Genomic DNA, 20225 nt, shown 5'->3' with positions numbered 1-20225 from the left:
AAAGGCACATAGCATGGAATAAGAGGCCAGGGAAACCTCATCTCAACTAAAGTTACCTTCCGACCTAACAAAGTTCTGCTGATACCACTGGAGATTGAGAAACTGGGGGACGTGGAGGTTTACTCCTGGGAGTTTACAGGAGACTGTATATTGCTGGGGGTTGGGCCTGGGCCTCCAGCATGCTCAGCCCTTTCCGCTATCTCCCAGGCCAAAATATCTAGGGAGTGCCAGGAATCAAATCCAGGTCTCATGCATACAAGACATGCAGTTTACTACTGATCCACATCCGTGGACTTGCCACTGAGAAATTTTGATACCTTTCTGCCTTGTATAAAATAATCCACAATGCAGATGTTCATTCACATTGGAAATTGCATGGCACTACATGCCTCTACAATGCTTTGCTACAATAATGGGGGGATTAAGGGAGACTAGAAGGTCAGTTTATTTTTCTATTCTTTTTTTAACTTTTTACCAAAAAAGTAAAAAATGTAAGCCCAGTAATCAGGGCTTACTCCTGACTCCATGCCCAGGGATAATTCTTGGTGTGGCTCATGGAAACAGATGGGGTACCAAGGATCAAACCCTGGTCAGCCTCATGCAAGACAAGCACCCTACCTAGTCTACTATGGTTCCGGCCCCCTTTTTTTCCCCTTTCTATTTGCCAGCTGGACAAAGGTTGCTGCTGGGCCTGGCTGAAATAAATGGGCACAAAGTCTTCTCCCTCCAGAGGCCAGGAGGCAAAGTGAGGTGGAATGGATGGAGATTTGAGGAGAGTAGAAGAGATCACGTGGCTGGTCTAAGGAGGTAGCTTGGGGCTAAAGACTAGTACAGAATTGCTTAATTGTATAATTGCTGTCCAGGTAAGCACTGGCGGGTGTGACTCAAACCACTGCCCTTCCCCCCAAAAAAAGAGTTGTCAGTTTAACACCTGACCTCCAGTTGACTGGAAGCACAACTAAGAAAATGTGGATTCAGTTTTACAAGATGATCTAGATTTTATAAACCAAGTACAAATGTCATTTTCTAATATAAACAGTTCTTTCTTTGGTGCTGCGGGTGGAGTGGCAAATCCAGGGGCCCATAGGCGCACTCTGCGTGCATGAGCTACATCCCCAGCCAATGAAATGTTTCCTTTTATGTGTCTGCTAATCACTATATGATGTTTTTTAAAAACACACCCACAGGCCCCCATTTTGGGACTGACAGAGCCAAAATGATGCTAGAAATTGTTACATTGAGAAGAGAGTTTCCCCACAGCAGCTGAAGGATCCATCATTTCCTGGGGGCAGCAGGGAGCTGGGAGTGAGCTTCCCCCATGGCAAAATTTGTATTTAGGTTGGAGATCCTTGACTGACTGACTCCTTGGATAGTGGCAGACCTTGTTTCTTCAGTGTTTTCTAGATCAAGTGAATTGATTTAGAAGCCAGCAACCCTCCTTATCTGTGTATGAGGGGTTCTTCTCTACCACTCTCCTCGCCTACCCCCTCCCAATTGAGCCTTTTGTTTTAAGCCAATTCCTCTGACCAGGTCACGGTGAAGAAACTGCTTTGACTCCAGATATTCCATCGCTTCACAGACATCCTTGCACATCTCCAGCAGCTGCTGAGTCTGGAAGTGGTGACGCATCTCCCTCAGGTAGTTCAGGAGGCAGCCATTAGCCATGTATTCAGTGATGATGAAGATGGGACGCTGCTTGGTGCAGACTCCATACAACTGGACCAGTTTCTCATGGGAAAGATTCCTATAGGGGAATAAAGACTGAATTCTCTTTCTGTTTCTTCATATGAGTCATACATGGGCTCAGGAGATAAGGAATTGATTAGGGGTAGAGCAAAGAGACCATAACAGCAATTGGCTGTCTTCATTCATTTTCCTCCTAACCCTGCAAAGTGCCTGATATGTTGGATTGAGCAGAAATTTAGAGCACTTCAACAGAACAGGAGAAAAATTAAGTGTCAGGCCGAATGGATTCTAAAGCTATATTAGAATCGGTCTTCCTATCTACTCCTAAATGCTACTTAAGATGGTACGTCCTTATGATCAACATGATTAAGAACCAATGTCTAAGGCATTTCATAGAAGTTAGGCCTCCTACCCATCCCATCAAAGGCTAACTTTCAGGCCCTATTTCCAAAACCCTCTAACTGTAAGTTACTTTAAACCACATTGGGAATTTCCTTGGTAATTCTTAGACTCTAGTATAAGAATTGAGAACTTAGTATGGGCTGTAACTCACATCATGACTTTAGCTTCTTCAATGAACTCATCCTCAGACATAGAGCCTTCTTTGATCATCTTGATGGCAACGTCATACTGGCCTCTCCATTTCCCATACTTCACTACCCCAAATTGTCCAGTCCCCAGCTCCTTCAAGAATGTCAGGTCCTTTGGATCGATTTCCCATGATCCTATAATAACAAGACCTTGGTGTGACTCTTTGGGAGTCATACACGTATAATTCCTACAGTAGATGATAATGTCTAATGGAGTAGAAAAGGCCAAGTAGTGAAAGGGACAGGGAATTACTGGTTGGGGGAATTTGGGGATTTTGCAAGTTAGAGTATAAGGCAGGAAGGTAAGCTAGAAAGCCCCTTTAAATGCTTTTGGATTAAAATGGGGGGACACTGGACTTCTTGCACTGGTAATGGGTGTGGTGTTCGAATCCTGTTCATGAGAAACCATAATTTTTTGTTTTGGGGGGCCACACCTAGCAGTGCTCAGGGCTTTCTTCTGGCTCTGATTTCAGGAATCACTCCTGGAGGAGGCTGGAGGGCCATGTGGTATGTTGGGGATTGAACCCATGTCAGCCACATGTAAGACAAGCATCCTACCAATAATACTATTACTCTGGCCCTGAGGAACCATAGATTAACAGCACTTCAAACCATAGAGCCTCAATCAATTAAATGATTTTCAAAATACTTTGGATAACAGGCAGGGCATGGGATGGGGATGGAATATGGGTACACTGGTGGAGGGAACTTGACACTGGTGGTGGGATTGGTATTGATATATGATATGCCTAAAACTCAACTATCAATAATTTTGTAAATTTTGGTTGTTTAAATTAAACAAAAAATATTAAAAAACAAAAGTAAAATCCTTTTGGATAAAAGGAATCAATTATATGGTGATGAATGAAAACTAGACTTTTGGTGATGAGCAAAACATAGTATATAAAGATGGTGATATATAATTTATATACCTGAAATCAATATAATGTTACAAACCAACGTTACTATAATTTTTAAAAGAGAAAAATATCCCTTTATGGATGTATTTTTATTTACCTATAATTAAAAATTTCTTTCTCAAAAGATTTTTCTATACTTCCAGTATAGGAAACCAAAGGGAGATAAATTACAACTTTTGTTTTGCTGTCTTAACCTTCCTTGAGGTAGCTGGTACAGAACAGCACACTGTCAGGATGCTTTTGGATGTGTCCAGGACAATCCTTGCAACTGGCCAATCCACCCAACCCTAGCCAAATAAGCAGTTACCATAGCCCAGGCCTGCTGTGGAAGGTGCATTCTTGTTTTGTTGAGACACTGGATATTTGAGCCTAGATATGAGTCCTGAAACAACAGAGAGAATCATGCTATGGGTGCATGTTGAATCCCAGAAGATCTTCATAAACTCAGGTTGTCTGGAACTGTATCCTCTCACAAAAGTTTTTTTGGGGACAGAAAAAAAGAAATACCAATTGAAATGCATTCCCTGCTAAGTATGTCCCCACCTCCTAATTCAGGGTTAGGTCACATCCGGACTTCTCAGTGCATCTTTTCTCATCTATCCATGCCCTCATCAATTTCTCAGTTGTCAGAATGTCTGCACTACTTAGAAGCTGTTTTCAAATTTCTAACACGTATGTCTTTTTAGAGCAAGCACCTTGGTTAATAATTTTCCTACACTCTCCTCTAGTTCAGAGGAAATTGCTGAATACTTACCAGGAACCCAATGAATATATGCTGACTAATTGATTCCAGTCTCTTCTGATTCCTCCTTTCCTTCACACTAAACATCAATCACCAAAAAAGCAAAAGGACTGCATTTGACTACCTCTTTACTTGGCTTTACCCGGCATCCTAGAGGACTGATTACTTTACATCTAATTTGCATGACCCCTGACACTTATTTTTTTCCCTCTCACCTGGACCTGAATTGCTTCTCCTGATGCCTGCCAAACCCTTCTGCTCCTGTGACCTGCTACTCACCTGCAGAGTTATGCTGATGGTAGTTAATAAGCTCAGGGATGGTACTGAAAAGGTGCTTTTCGGCCAGGTAATACTGGCTCTGAGGTGTGGAACACACAACATAATGGCGTATCACCCCTTGAGGGTCTCTGAAAAAGTAGAAACTCAGCCATCAACTTAGTAACCAGAGTCAGCAGGACCCAAGAAGTAAAATTCGTTTTTAGATAGGGAAAGTAAAAAATTACATCATTAAGAAAATATTACGAGGAACCCTACCCCCAGCCTGTCCTTTATCCTTACCACTGTGAGCAACAGTAGTTCTTACCCTGTTGATTTAGCAAACACAGAGACAGTGTATTTTCCAGCCTTACTGGAATCTCTCACAATGAAACCTCCTTCTTTTCCCTGAAACAACAGAAATGAAACCGACTATAAGAAGGAAGAGATACAGCAATGCCACTCCTGGGAATATATCCTGGAGAGGCAAAAAGGTATAGTAGAGATGACATCTGCATTGCTATGTTCATTGCCGCACTGTTTACAATAGCCACAATCTGGAAAAAATCAGAGTGCCCAAAAACAGATGACTGGTTAAAGAAACTCTGGTACATCTACACAATGGAATACCATGTAGCTGTCAGAAAACATGAAGTCATGAAATTTGCATATAAGTGGATCAACATGGAAAGTATCATGCTGAGTGAAATGAGTCAGAAAGAAAGAGACAGACATAGAAATATTGCACTCATATGTGGAATATAAAGTAGGTGAGAGGTACAAGCTTGCAATGATACAATGTCTGGCAGATATTTCTTTGGACTTAGTTACTTAAATACTAAAATACAGAAATCCAAAACTGTGAGGCCGCTAGTGCAGCCACTTGACCTCATATCTCTTCATTCTCAGCAATGGAAAACAAATTATCAAATGCTTCCTTTTCAGCAGGTCTGAATTTAGGGGGGAGAAACTCCAAACAATAATAGTGAGTTTTTTTTTAAATATTGAATGTAATCAAAGTAAAGTGAAAGTAAAGTGAAATTTATCAGTTACACAGGTGGGTGGGGGGCCGGGGAGGTGGGAGGTATACTGTGATTCTTGGTGGTGGAATATGTGCACTGGTGAAGGGATGGGTGTTCACAGCATTGTATGACTGAGACTTAAACCTGAAAGCTTTGTAACTTTCCACACGGTGATTCAATAAAAGAATAAATTAATTTAAGAAAAAAAGAAGGAAGGGATATTCAAAACTGCCTATCATTTTCCCAAATCAGAGTTAAAATAGAATATCCCTGGTTCTACTGAGGTAGTCCACGTTGGAACTGCAGCCTCATTTGATAGGGAAAAGTGCAATTGTGACTCTATAAAACCATAGGTCCTTGATACCGTTTTGCTTGGAGGTGGTGGGCAGCAGCAAGTCCTTCTTTCATGACCTTGAGTTTTGTACAGGCGAACACTGTTTGCTTGCAGTTGAACACTTACCTCTTGCTTTAGCAGTTGCTCAGCTTGACTCCGAGTCATATGTTTGGAATACCACCTGCAAAGGGAGAGTGCTGTAGTGGCTCTAAAGTCATGGCCTATGTAGCTCAGCAACTGAGCCCCCTCCAAGTCTTAGTTATGTCAGTTATTCAGCCAATTCCCCAAACCCTGTTAATTGAGTGTGAACAGCATAGTGTAGCCTTCCACTGAAGCCTGAATGGCTCTGAAGAGCCCTGAAAATGGAGATTGGACGGCAAAGGTGGGTGGCAATGGGTGTGTGTGTGTCTGTGTGTGTTTGTGTGTGCACGTTTGTGTGTGTGTGTGTGTATAGGGGATTCAGGGAAAGGACACTCAACAATACATATTCATGATTATGGAGAAATGACAAAAGTGGATATTTTATATTTCCACTCTTCCTTATCAAGTTTTCAATTCCTTTTATTTGAATGCAGTTAGTGTGGCTCTTCTACTAGTGGAGGGGGTGGGGTCACATAATGACCTCATCAGCTTTCACAAGCAGAGGAATATTTTAGCTGGATGGGGGGTGTTATACATGGGCATTTACTTGAGATGGTGGTATCATTCAATCTCATTGGCACTGATGAAAGTAAATAATCTTGAACATTTTTAAAAATGCTTAAATGCATAAAATGTATATACTCCAGTTCCTCTCGATACCTTCCTCTGTATGCTGGGAAAATAAAATGTACTCACTCATACATTTCTATGGAGTCTTCTGCTTCAGTGACATAGTTACTGGGGATATAACCTTCCTTCCTGTAGAGGAAGAAAATAGTTCATTATATATTACTCCCCTTGCTGGGGGAGAGATAGACTGAGGTCCCTGTCCTCAGAACCCTGTACTCAGAATCCATCTCAAACGGACTTATAGAAAACATGCTCCTACTTCAGAGATGGTCATGTTACTGATGCAGGGATAAGCCAGGGAAGTGTGTCACTTCTGCAAATGCAACCTTGAGTTTATGTGCACCACAACACTTGGGTCAAAGCTTCCAGTCTCTGAAATGTGGCCATATGCAGAACTCACTCAGGAATGTACTGGAAAGAAGAGTGAATTCACTTAGGCTTGGGAAGAATGATACCTTTTTTAAAAAATTGGGGGGCCACATTTGTGTTTATTCCTTGTTCTATGTCCAGGGATCACTCCTGGCAGAGCTCAAGGGATCATATGTGTTGGACTTGGATTGGCCACATGCAAGGAAGTGCCCTACCCACTGTGCTTTCACTCCAGCCCCTGGACTGACCCATTTTTATCTCGTGCTCGCCACCAAGGTAAGTTGCTCTCCTCCAGAATATAATACTCGTCGCCCTTCCGCAGCAGGAGATCATTGGCATTCACTGGCATGTAATCATAAAGGGCTACAACTTTTTTCAACTCGCTTGTAGAGACTGGCGTTGCTGGTGGCTCAGGGGGCAGTGGCTTTTTCAAGATCTGAGTAGTTGGGGATGAAAAGAAGTGGGGAGTGTTGGTTAGACATGAAGTACTCTCTTCCCCCTACTTACTAGAAATACTTTTCTAATGCAAATTAAGCATACTGTAAGGTTTATTTAGCATTCATTCAAAACTATCTATTTTTTTTCTTGCATTTTGGGTCACACCCAGCGATGCACAGGGGTTACTCCTGGCTGTACACTCAGGAATTACTCCTGGCAGTGCTCAGGGGACCATAGGGGATGCTGGGAATCGAACCCGGGTTGGTCGAGTGCAAGGCAAACACCCTACCCGCTGTGCTATTGCTCTAGCCCCCAAAACAATCTAATTTTGGGGGGAGGGGGCACCCAAGTTCTGGAGTGTGCACAGAACCTGTCTCAGAATAGCTGACCTAGTCAGACAATAAAATGCTAGGATGCAGTGCTCCTCAGTATTCACGATGATAGGGAGCAGTGGGGCCACACCAGCAGGGCTCAGGGGCCACCAGGACTATACCTAGAAATGTTCAATGGCATTGGGATTGAATCTGGTACAGATGATGTTTTGCATGCACCCCAAATTCCTGTGCTATCCCTTCTGGCCCTGAACATCATGTTTAAAGCCCCCTATGCAAAAGTTGTCAGTCTGGAAAACATAGCAGAATCACCTAGAGAGTGACTGAAGATCTTGATATTGGTGTAGCTCACATGCCAATTAGACAGAGATAGGATACAGGTGTAGGTATTTTTTTATTGCTAGAGATCCAGCCCAGGGCCTTAGACATGCAAGGTAAATGCTTTTTGTTCTGTGCTATCTCTCCAGTCCCTGGTGTCCATATTTTTAAAGCTTCCCTGACACCATCTCTGCCCCCAAATAAAAGCATACAACATAGGCAGGATGCCTTGGCACTAGTTACAATTACTTTTTTGTCAAATGAGTTTAGTAATTCCTTCCTTGCTTACCTATAATGTCTAAGAAAGGGCTTTCTAGACCTCAAAACATAATCAAAAATCAAGTTTTAAAGTAGAATATTAGTGGTAGAATCTAGGTAATGGTCATACAGATGTTCTCTGTTACATTATTTCATCTTCATGTTTTTCAGTTACATCAATTAAGTATTCCTGATTTTCCTAACTGTAGACATACGCAGTGCTGGGGACTGAGCCTGGGTGGGATGTGTGCGAAGCAAGCACCTTGCCCACTATGCTATATCTTGGGCCTGTAGATATGTTTCTGAGTAAAACTTCCACCTAAACAGTAGCAGTACCCAATTTTCCTGTATACCTGGTCTTCCTCAGGTGTGGGAGGGAGAGGCTTTTTTGTTTTTCGGTGAGAACTCCCAGGTTTTAAACCTGCAAAATATGAAACAAGTGATAATAAAAAATGTATCTTAGGAAAGAGCTAGAATAAGGTTTGGCTAAAGACTTTGCTCACAGTGCCATTAGGTAAGTTAGGAAATGTCAGGGTGAATACAGCACCATAGCAAGTCACACAGCTTGGAAAGTTGAACACCTGCTGGATTTGTCCCCACCCCCCAAATTCTTTCTCCAAGTCCTTGCTGCAGTGATCAAAGGATACAACCTGATACCATGTTTGACACACCCTTTGAGATGATAGTGGATAGAGCCAAAGAAGGAGACAATCCAATCACAGCAATTAGATCTCTTACTTCCATTCCTGTTCTCCAAGATTTGACAGCCCATTGCATTTTTGGCTGTCTGGGAGCAGCAGAGATACTGCCCATCGATCCAGAAACAAGGATGATATTTCTGCACCAGATCACTGTTGTACCGGATGACTGTAACAGAAAAGATTAGAACAATCAATTACAGCAGAGGTTCCACTATTTGCATTTTTTCCTCTTTTTACTTAGTGTGAACTTCACTAAACCGCCCTTCTCTTAAGAATGCAGAGAAGAGAATCAGCTGACACACACCTTGCCCCGGAGAGTTCCTGTGTGGTTCCCTCCAGGAGTCTGTTATGTCTATGCCCCAATCAGTGTGATACATATATCTTATATTGGGCCACAGAGATAGCTCAATGGGCTGAGTGCGTGCTGTACATGAAGTAGGTCCAGGTTTGAGTCCTGACTCCAAGCACGGCTGGTCGTGACTCCCCGGCCCAAAACCTAGAATGAACACCACTGAGTGTGGTCCAAAAATAGAAATGTCAAGAATATCTGACGTCTCCAGACAATTCAGGGACAAAAATACAGGTGAGCCATGAGGATGGCTCAGTGATAAACAACACTTGCTTTATCCCCTTGCTTTATCCTGGTCACAACACTTGCTGTGACCAGGAGTTTCATCCCCTTTTCGGCTAAGGGAAACATTGTGCCCAAGCTAAACCCACACTTTAACCATTTATATACCAATGTCAGCTCACAAACATGGTGACCATTACTACAATAAGCCAGACTTTCTGTAAGAAGTGTGACAAGGGACAGGAAGGATAGTACAAGGCTTAAGGCATTTGCAAGCACCCAACTCATGAACTATGGCACCAGTCTGAGGCTAGGAATTCTTTTTATCTTTTTGGGTCACACCCATCAATGCTCAGGGGCTTCTCCTGGTTCTGCACTCAGGAATTACTCCTGACAGTGCTCGGGGGACCATATGAGGTGTGGGAGATCTAATCCAGGTTCTACGAGTGCAAGGTAAATGCCCTACCATGGACTATCACTCCAGTCCATGCCTAGGAATTTTTAATTAACAACTAGCTATTCTGAAAAACTACATTATGGTAATATGCTAATGAGGATCTCTAAGGCTTCCATCCCTCCCCACATTCAGCCCATTCATTAGGAATTTAGTCTATACAGGCCAGGGACAGAGCTCAAAGAACTCATGCACTTGTGAGTCCCAGGTTCACGATCCAGTTCCTAATGGCCCCTTGAATGCAATCAAAAGTGACCCTAAGCAATGTAATGGAAGTAGCCACTGAACCCTGTTGAGTGTGGCCCTAAAACAAAATAGAAGAACCCACTATGACAATGATAGTTGGAAATTATCACTCTGGACAAGAACTGAGTGCTCAAAAGAGATAGGGGGATAAACATAATAATTTTTTATATATGTGTATTGCAAACCCAAAAGGAATGAGAGAGAGAGAAGTTTTTGCCATAGAGGCAGGCTGGGGGCTGGGGGCTGGGGGCTGGGGGCTGGGGGTGGCAGGAGGGAAACTACGGACACTGGTGTTGGGAAATGTACACTGGTGAAAGCATGGGTGTTGGAATGTTATATGAATGAAACCAAATCAATGGACAACTTTGTAACTGTGTATCTCATGGTGATTTGATTTTTAAAATGCTATAAAATATAAAGCAATACTAAAACAAAGCAAATCAAAAAGAGCTCACCTGAGGAAACTATGGCCTGGTCATTACCAGAAGGAAAAGAGGGGTTGGAAGGAGTGGGTAAGGGATCTTTTTGGTAGTGAGAAAACACTAGAATATTGTTCATGGGTTTAGTGAGTCATACACACACATACAGTATTCAGGTATATCCTTGAAATTCTCCAGCAAGTGCAGGCAGGTGGATCAGGAAGGGCCCTTGATAATGAGCATTTGGTGGAAGTAATAAAATCAAAATGTGATTTTGGGGGGAGTAATAATATCAACATGTTATTTAAAGAATTTCCAAGTCACCAACCCTGAAGCATCATCCCACTGATATGAAGGCATCATCCAGATGGAGCAACTGAAGAACCACCCAAAGAAGGGAGGACCCTTTCAGAAAAGGAGAAGCTCTAAGAAATTAAAAACAGTCATGATAAGATTATGGAAAAGACCATCTAAAGTTCAAGGCTCTTTGCCTTAGCCACATTCTAGCAACAAAAGCCCTAGGAAGGTCAGTTTGGGGAAATGCCTATTATAAAACCACCTGGGCTAGGGCTGGAGCGATAGCACAGCGGGTAGGGCGTTTGCCTTGCATGCGGCCGACCCGGGTTCTAATCCCAGCATCCCATATGGTCCCCTGAGCACGGCCAGGGGTAATTCCTGAGTGCAGAGCCAGGAGTAACCCCTGTGCATCACCAGGTGTGACCCAAAAAGCAAAAAAAAAAAAAAAAAAAAACACCTGGGCTGGAGCAATAGCACAGTTGTAGAGCGTTCGCCTTTCACACGGCCGACTCGTGTTCGATTCCTCTGCCCCTCTCGGAGAGCCCGGCAAGCTACCGAGAGTATCGAGCCCGCACGGAAGAGCCTGGCAAGCTACCCGTGGCGTATTCGATATGCCAAAAACAGTAACAAGAAGTCTCACAATAAGAGACGTTACTGGTGCCCGCTCGAACAAATCGATGAGCAAGGAGATGACAGTGATAGTGACCGTGATAAAACCACCTCTGGAAAGACCAGTGGCTGTACATTTATCCACCTTGAGGTTTGCCCATATCCCAACCTGATATATGTTCTCAGCTTTTTCCTCTCTGGAAAATCCCATGTTCTCTCTTGAACACACCCCTCCACCTGTCTCATATTTCTTTAAAAATGACTATTTTAACTTAACTGCCTCCACCTGAAATTCTTTTCTGTAAGGGACAGCAATGATACTGGAAATGCTGCAAGAGTTTAAGATTGATTTTCTTTTTCTTTCTTTCTCTTTTTTTTATTGAATCACCATGAGATAAACTTCCACAAAGCTATTCATGTTTGCCCAAGAATAGTAGAAATAAGCACCAGGAGGTTGGCTCCATGGCTTGGAAGCTGGCCTCACATGCTGGGGAAAAAAGGCAGTTCGGATAGAGAAGGGAACACAAAGTAAACTCTTGTTGGAGGACCCGCTCAGGAGAGGAGATGCGTACTGAAAGTAGACTATAGATTGAACAAGATGGCCACTCAATACCCCTACTGTGGACCACAACACCCAAAAGGAGAGAGAGAGAGAGAAGGAAAGGGAATGCCCTGCCACAGAGGCGGGGGGTGGGGGGGAGGGGGAGGGAGAGGCGGGATGGGATTGGAGGATGGGAGGGATACTGGGTTCACTGGTGGTGGAGAATGGACACTGCTAGAGGAAGGGGTGCTCGAACATTGTACAAGGGAAACACAAGTATGAAAATGTGTAAATCTGTTACTGTACCCTCATGGTGACTCACTAATTTAAAATTTAATTAATTAATTAATTAAAAAAGCTATTCGTGTTTGTTTGGGTTTCAGTCATACAATCTCCAACATCCATCCCTCCACCAGTGTGTATTTCCCAACACCAATGCCCCTAGTTTCCCTCCCACCACCCCCAACCCCCACCCCCTGCCTGCCTCGATGCTAGACACCTTTCTTCTTCCTCTCTCTTCCTCTTCCTTTTGTGCATTACGGTTTGAGGTACAGTTGCCAAGAGGTCATTGTGTTTGTTCAGGGCGTTCAGCCTTCTTATCAGGAAGGTACATCTGGAGTAGCTTTTTATAACTGGGTGGCAGTTTGGGGGTGTGGAAATGACCGCGGGGACTTCCGGAGGTACAGGGAGGCAGGAAGGGTAGCCCATCTGGACCCCCAGAAAGCCTGAAGATTTCAGTCACAAACCTCGCATACCCAAATTTTCAGGTGAAAAATTTCAGGTGAGGTCTGTCCCAAGACAGTGAGGTCTGACCAGGGGCATGGTGGCAATTTTGGACTGTGGGAGCAAGGAGCTGCTGGGTTCTCTGTTTGAGTGGGCACCAGGCAAACCTGCTCCCCTCCAATTGATCCCATCTGTTCAGCCTTGGGCAAGTCTGAGATTAATTGCAGCTTTTGATCTCTTTTGAGATTTATTTATGGCTCTCTGAAGCGAGGCCGGTAGAAGAACTTACACGGTGGCGCCAGGGTTGGCTCATGGGGGTGACTACTGGTACTTCCAAGGGTATAGGGAAGGCACGCATCTCCCATCCTGAGCGGGCCCTCCAAGCATCCTTTACTTGGTGGTCCCTTCTCTATCTGAGCTGCCTTGAAAGTAGACTAGGGACCGAACATGATGGCCACTTAATACCTGCATTGAAAACCCCAACACCCTAAAGGAGAGAGAGAGTAAAAGGGAATGTGCCTGCCACAGAAGGAGGTATGGGGGGGTGTGGGAGAGATACTGGGATCATTGGTGGTGGAGAATGGGCACTGGTGGAGGGAGGGGGTCCTCGATCATTGGTACGACTGAAATGTAAGCACAAAAGTTTGTAAGTCTGTACATCATGGTGATTCATTAAAAAATGAAAGAAAAAAATAGGAAAAAAATTTAAAAATGAAAGAGTAGGGGCTGGAGCAATAGCACAGCGGGTAGGGCGTTTGCCTTGCACGCAGCCACCTCTGGTTCGATTCCCAGCATCCCATATGGTCCCCTGAGCACCACCAGGAGTAATTCCTGAGTGCAGAGCCAGGAGTAACCCCTGTGCATTGCCGGGTGTGATACAAAAAGCAAAAAATAAAAAAATAAAAATAAAAGAGTATAGGGAAGGCCCATAAATGAGCTTGTATGGCTGAGCCAGAGATGGTTTGTGGGCATCGCTCCCACATACCTAACTTTCGGTGGTTTAATTTCTAGGAAAATTGGTCCTGAGAAGTCGGAGTCCGGCCAGAGGCAAAGGGGTGATTTTAGGGTGTCAGAGTGGTCCAGGGCACCATCAGTTTACAGATGCCCTGTCCGCCACTTCACCCCCCACCCCGAGTTGGGTGGCGCTGCAATCTGGCAGAAACTGCCCAGGGGACACATGCCCCATCCTTGGTCTCCAGTCAAGTTGGCGCTCAGGGCGGCCCTCCGTCACCCGCTGCCGGCTGGGGCATGGAAGAAACGGTGACCTCAACGCCCTGTCGCTGGCCAGTTGCCCCAGCCGGTCTCCCACGGTGGGACCCTTGGCGCCCCCTCAACTCCAAGACCCAAGCTCCTCCACGGTAGTGCCAAGTTGGACCCGGGATGCCCCGCTCACCCACGGCGGCCGGCTGCCCCCGGCACACAGACGCGTGCGAGCCCGCCAGCGCGCCTGCAGAATCCCACCCCCGCCAGCGCTCCGTGGCCCGCGCCAGTTTGGTTCTCAAACAGCCACTCTTCTCGAAGGGACATCTTTAAACGGCACTAGCAGTCATCCCCGCCTTTTCAGACCCCCGTCAGCCCGCGGCTCAGGAAGCCGAGAGCGGTTGCCGCTCCACCAGCTCGGGCGCCGGCTGACTCTCATTTCCATGCCAAGAGCAAGTCCTCGTTCCAGTCTGCGATCATGGCTCCCTGAGAACTGCAGGTGGTGGGACAGGATTCCATGCCACCGAGATCAAGGGGACTTCAGGTGAGGCCTAACGACTGCCAAGTGGAGCTGATGGAACACTTGACCCGTCTTAACCCTCCCATGCATTTCCCAGGGAGACCAAGTCCAAGGGGTATAGCAGGAAGGCACTCTTCTCTCAAAGCTACCTTCCTTGCTCCCCACTTCACCCAAGTCATCTACATGACTTGGTAGGTAATGTTGCCAGTGCCACGTGACCTGCAACATAATTTGCCAATTTGTCATCCCACTAAAAGAACTGCAACAAAATGTATTAGCCGATTGGAAGACCTGCTTCTTTTAGTTATGAGGTACCTGAATCACTATATTGGAAACTGAGGTATACTTACATATAATAAGGTGTGGAGTCTCAGGAATACAGCTAGCAAAGGTTGTCTACCACAACTTAACCACCACTCAGTTCTATCACTTCACCTTGTGCCCTGTCATGACGAGTACCCTTGCAAAGGTATCCAGTATTCTGGCAAGGATCTCCTTCTTCTGTTAGTGATTTTCAGTTGGTGACTTTTGCCCTAGAGTAGGCTAACTTGTGCCTTCATTCATGGTCTAGTTCTCCAGCCCTATAGTGTCTCACCACTTGCATTGCTGGCCACTGGGGCTGACCTAGGGTTATCAGACCGTGCATCTAAATCTCCCAGCAATTATACTATTTGTCACAAGGTGCCTAATATTTGAATCATATCATCAACCCAAGCAGGTTCCGCAAGATGTACACCTACATCTGGAAAAATTGGGAAACAAATGCCTTCAGTAAAACACAAAGGAAAAGAAAGCACATTTGCAACTTATACTACTCACACAACTAAAATGAACTATATTCTGTTCACTTGTTTTTGCTTTATTTTTACTGTGGACATTTTGCTTACCTAATAACTTAATAGCAATGCAGAAACAACATAGTTAGGTTAACATCCGATTCATTAATTAACTTTAAAAACTGGATATTTTTTGTTTTCCTTGCTTTTTCAAGTACATGTTCTCTTGAACATGTATGTCTCTCTCTCTCCTCTGCTTTTTCCACTGCCCATGTTCTCTCTTAAATACATATTCTCCACCACGTCTTTCTAAGTAAATTTCTCTTAATAAAAAGTATTTTGCTTCACAAAAAATATATAAATAAAAATTGGATATTTTTATTTTTGGTCATTACTCATACCTTGAATATGGTGGGCATTCAATAAATATTAACTAAATTGTAACTGTTTTAAAAACAATATTTGAAGTATAAAAGAGCTACTAGTTTGTATTAGTATCTCCCAGTGTTTTTTCCATCTTGTTTCTCTCTCTTTCCTAATATGTCCCACCCACTTTAATTTCCAAATGAAGTCCTTGCTGCACATCAGTGTTGGGTCCAAGTTGGTGATGACTGTTTGTTCCCACAGACAAAATCAATTTACACAACTATTGATTATTCCCTCTCTGTGGTCAAGACTCTGTAGGAGTCACTATGGAGTGAACTAAATATATATGCTCTCTGGAGATCTTACTGTTGCCTCTGCAAATACTTCTCTGCTTATTAAAAAGCATATTCATTCAAAACAGGGAATTTAGAGCTCAAGTTCTAAGACTGAGCCTGCCATTTACTAATTATGTGCTGTTGTGCAAGTTACTTATTTCTCTATAACTTAGTTCTCCTATTTGTAAAATGAAGATGAAGGAAATATCTGCCTCATATGCTCAATATGAAGAAGAAACAAGTTAACATATGTAAATAATTTAGAAAAGATCCTGGATCACAAGAAACAGTACTAAAGTATTTGCTTTCTACCCCCAGGACTAACGTAGGTCTCTTATCTCAAAATATATCAAGAACTAGACTGTGTGGTACAAGATAACACTTATTTGTAATCTCAACATGACTTTAGAATATCTTGCAATTTCTGGGCTAGAAAATTAAGCAGCACAAAACTTAGTTTAGGCTTTGGGGTATCACAAACCCAAACCTGGTAAAAATCCAGGCTCCACCACTCAATAATTGTATGGCTGAAATGACTTAACCATTTTGAGCCTCAGTGCCCTCGTCTGTACTACTTCGTGATCTCCCTGTGGATTAAATGAGTGAATAAACTTGAAGGCCTTAGCACAGAGCCTGGTACATAGCAATAGCTTGTTAAGCATTAATTATTGTTGTTTTTCAATAAGGATTGCTATGAGAATTAGATGAGAAAATAAATATAAGGCATCTACCTCAATGTCTGGCACATAGCAGTAAGTGTAAAAATTACCCATCTTTTTCCTTTCTTCACTTCCCTTTCAGCATAAATATTTTGTTGAATTGTATTTCACTCGGACTTGTGTTCAAGGGATTGAACAAAGCTGGTATAGTCATCCACTGAATATCAGAATGTAAATGTTTTTTTTTTTTAAGACAAAGGGCTGTCATGCAATAACCCAACCATGCTGTTATCAGTTGGCCATCCTTCCTGTTTCTCTAGGTCGCCTTTCCTGATGTCAACTCAACCAGTTAATCTCTCAGTCACTTGACGGGTGGCTATATATACACACAAATATGTATGCAGGCATCCTGTGTAAGCAGTTACAGTCAAGTTTATCTGAACACACTGTATGGTCTGTGTGAAATGCTGCAACTATGTTCAAATTTAGATCCCCACAAAACAAGGAACATAAAATAGTTCCTTGGAAAATATTTATCCATGGTCAAGATACATATAGTGCTTTTTCTGTAGAATGCTTCACAGTTTTCCATGTGCTTTCACATATTGTCTCATTTATCCCCAGGAAAATCTGGAGGTAGGTATGAAAGGCATCACTATTATTCTTATCTCAGAAGAAGAAAATGGGTCTCAAGGAAACTTTGTTGGCTTACTTGCCAGAGGTTACACAGTTTGTTAGTGGTAGAAGATGGTTTGGGTTCAGGTTTTCTGAAGTACTCTCATAATAACCTATTTAAGAACTACATATTTCATATTTAGAATTTAATGACACGACCTCTGTAATAGAGTTAAAGAATTTTTTTTGTGAATAGGGAAATGGAGGTGCTTACAATTCCAATATTACACTAAAAAGATAGTGGTAGAACTGGATTGAAATTTTTAATGTAGTTTGTGATACACATATAATAGATTATTAAACCCAATAGTATGTTAAAAATAGTCTCTCCTCCCTTTCTTCCACTTCCTCATTCCTCTCTCCCCCCCTTCCTTTCTTTGTCTCACATTTTCTTTCTTTCTTTCTTTTTGGATGGTTTTTGTCCATACTGGGTGCTATTCAGGGGCTACTCTTGACTATTGTTGGGAGTCACTCACGGCAGCTTTCAGGGGACCAAACCATAGTCTGCTGTATGCAAGCAAGACAAGTGCCTTAATTCTTTTTCTTTTTTTGCTTTTTGGATCACACCTGGCAATGCACAGGAGTTACTCCTGGCTCTGCACTCAGGAACCACTCCTGGTGGTGCTCAGGGTACCTTATGGGATGCCTTATGGGAATCGAACCCGGGTTGGCCGCGTGCAAGGCAAACACCCTACCGGCTTTGCTATAGCTCCAGCCCCAAGTGCCTTAATTCTTATACTATCTGGTCCCTCCTCTTTTTATTTCTTTCCCTAACCTCCTTTCTTTCTTTTTTTTTTTTTTTTTTTGCTTTTTGGGTCACACCTGGCGATGCACAGGGGTTACTCCTGGTTCTACACTCAGGAATTACTCCTGGCGGTGTTCAGGGGACCATATGGGATGCTGGGATTCGAACCCGGGTCGGCCACATGCAAGGCAAACGCCCTACCCGCTGTGTTATCGCTCCAGCCCCTAACCTCCTTTCTTACATCTATTCTTCTTTCTTCTTTTCTTCTCTGCTTTATCTCTCCTCTCATTTCTTCCCTTAACTTCCCCTTTCCTCTCTTTACATTTCTCCTTTTTTTTCCCTCTATTTTTTCTTTTTGGGTCACACTCGGCAATGCACAGAGGTCACTCCTGGCTCTGCACTCAGGAATTACCCCTGGTGGTGCTCGGGGGACCATATGGGATTCGGAGAATCGAACCCAGGTCAGCCACATGCAAGGCAAACGCCCTACCCGCTGTGCTATTGCTCCAGCCCCATTTTCTCTATTCTTATCTTTCCATGCTTCTCTCTTTTTTCTTCATGTTTTCTCTTATTTCTTTCCTTGAAAACTACTTTATTATCTCTATAATTCTCACCATTTTTGAGCTGGTGAATCCAGCGTTTCCTCAGTTCTTCAGTTGGCGAGAAGACATAGAGAGGTCCTTCATCATATACAACCTGGGACAAAGATTTCAGCAGTTAGAACTCAGGGGAAAAAAGAGGAAATGTTGAATGAACTAATCTTAAGCTGCAATTCTTCTATTCACAGAGCAAAACAAATAAAGACAGGGTCCTTAATCATCAGTAATCTAGGATTCTATGAATTATTTGATGAATTCCTGAACAACTCATTAGGAATCTAAGACTTAGAAATTCTTATTAGAATTTTGAATACCCCACGTTTTCTTGACTCATGGCTCAATTTTTGTGTGAACTTGGTTCAAAATGTTTTTCTCAGACCTTGAAGAAGACAGAATTTTTGTTCATCTATTAAAGGAGGCTTTATAATTTTATTAGCATTATTATTAACAGATTACCCAATAAACTACTTTAGGGATGGTTTGGGTCACATCTGACAGTACTCAGGTTCTACTCACAACTCCATGCCGTGAATATCTCCTGATTATCCTTAGAGAACCATGCGATACTAGAGATTGAGTCAGGGTCAGGTACATGCAAAGTAAGTGCTTTAACAACTCCTGTCTCTCTTATTATTAAACCTATGATCTTATTATTAAGCCTTGACCTTGTAGAGAAGAGAACTGAAGAAATTATTTATATAACCCAGGTCATAATTAGTACTCATGGATTACTCACTTGGCTATATAGAGAAAATATTAAAATCATAACTAATTTTCCTTCCTATTCCTACTTCATAATGGCTTCCTCTCTCCTACTATTAGTGAAAATAAACTTAGAATGACTCAAAGTCCTAGAAGTGCATGCTTTGTAATCAAAAGCTCTGAACTCGATTACTAGCCCTACAGGGTTTCCTGGGCACTGCTGGAACCAACCCCCAAGCACTCTGCTGGGAGTAGCGCAAAGTAGTCCTAAGCACTGCTAAGTGTGGCCCCAAACAACAAAAAAAGTAAAGTATATCTTATGCACTATAATAAAATCAAATTAGTATTTTTGACTACCTCACATGTACTGTCATTGTGCTTGGTATTGTGGAGGTGCATGAAAAAGTGTTTCTAACCACCAAAGACCTAAATTATGGCTTTTAACTGATTATAAAATCAAGGGAAAATTAATTTTGAATTACTTGTTGTTTATCACTATCTACTCACCCAGTGGGAAAAGGATCGGCTCATATCCAGACTATATTTGGCCCTTTGCTTGGAGGGAAAGCTGCTCCCTTCGGTGTTCAGGGAACCATGCAGTGCTAGCCTTAACCCCATACCTACTTATTCTTCTAGCCCCAGTAAAAGACTGTTTAAAACTCTCCTTCGCAGGTTTTGTAAACGTTGATACAGTCTGGGCCATGAACGAGATCCTTTTCTAATTTTCTTTTAGCTTGTTAGTCTTGCTGTGTTTATAAGTCCATGACAGAAAGCCCCCTCCCCTGAGACTTTCCACTTCCTTTTCTGGCTTTCACAGTTGCAGAGGCTGCTCTATTCATGTCATGTGGCCAACAGAGTTATCAGGACATAAGCATGCCAAATCGAAGATAAAATCTGAAGTTTCTTATCTCCTTTATGGCTTACACTGCATCTTCCAAGCAGATGTCTATGTGGCTCTTATTCTAGACTAGAATGGAATATAGATTTGTGTGTCAGTCTAATAAGCCTTCCACATACTGAACTTCCGAATACTCCTACCCTCCTCTTTCTTT

The 20225-nt window shown here is 43.0% G+C and overlaps 1 protein-coding gene across 1 annotated transcript in view; it reads right to left on the bottom strand.

Moving 5' to 3' along the window:
* The window catches only part of BTK (Bruton tyrosine kinase), a 46818-nt gene that overhangs the window by 8303 nt on the left and 18290 nt on the right, over window positions 1-20225 (bottom strand). The window contains exons 5-15 of the mRNA XM_004611660.2: window positions 18487-18568; window positions 8774-8902; window positions 8389-8456; window positions 6938-7125; window positions 6387-6449; window positions 5676-5730; window positions 4522-4601; window positions 4218-4345; window positions 3504-3578; window positions 2240-2411; window positions 1528-1744 (exon numbers count right to left, since the gene is read on the bottom strand). Of these exons, the coding sequence (XP_004611717.1) occupies window positions 1528-1744; window positions 2240-2411; window positions 3504-3578; window positions 4218-4345; window positions 4522-4601; window positions 5676-5730; window positions 6387-6449; window positions 6938-7125; window positions 8389-8456; window positions 8774-8902; window positions 18487-18568 (1257 nt within the window). The remainder of the gene's footprint in view (window positions 1-1527; window positions 1745-2239; window positions 2412-3503; window positions 3579-4217; window positions 4346-4521; window positions 4602-5675; window positions 5731-6386; window positions 6450-6937; window positions 7126-8388; window positions 8457-8773; window positions 8903-18486; window positions 18569-20225) is intronic.

The sequence above is a fragment of the Sorex araneus genome, chromosome X (assembly GCF_027595985.1).
Source record: "Sorex araneus isolate mSorAra2 chromosome X, mSorAra2.pri, whole genome shotgun sequence".
Classification (NCBI taxonomy): domain Eukaryota; kingdom Metazoa; phylum Chordata; class Mammalia; order Eulipotyphla; family Soricidae; genus Sorex; species Sorex araneus.
This window is presented reverse-complemented; position numbering and strand designations above follow the sequence as displayed.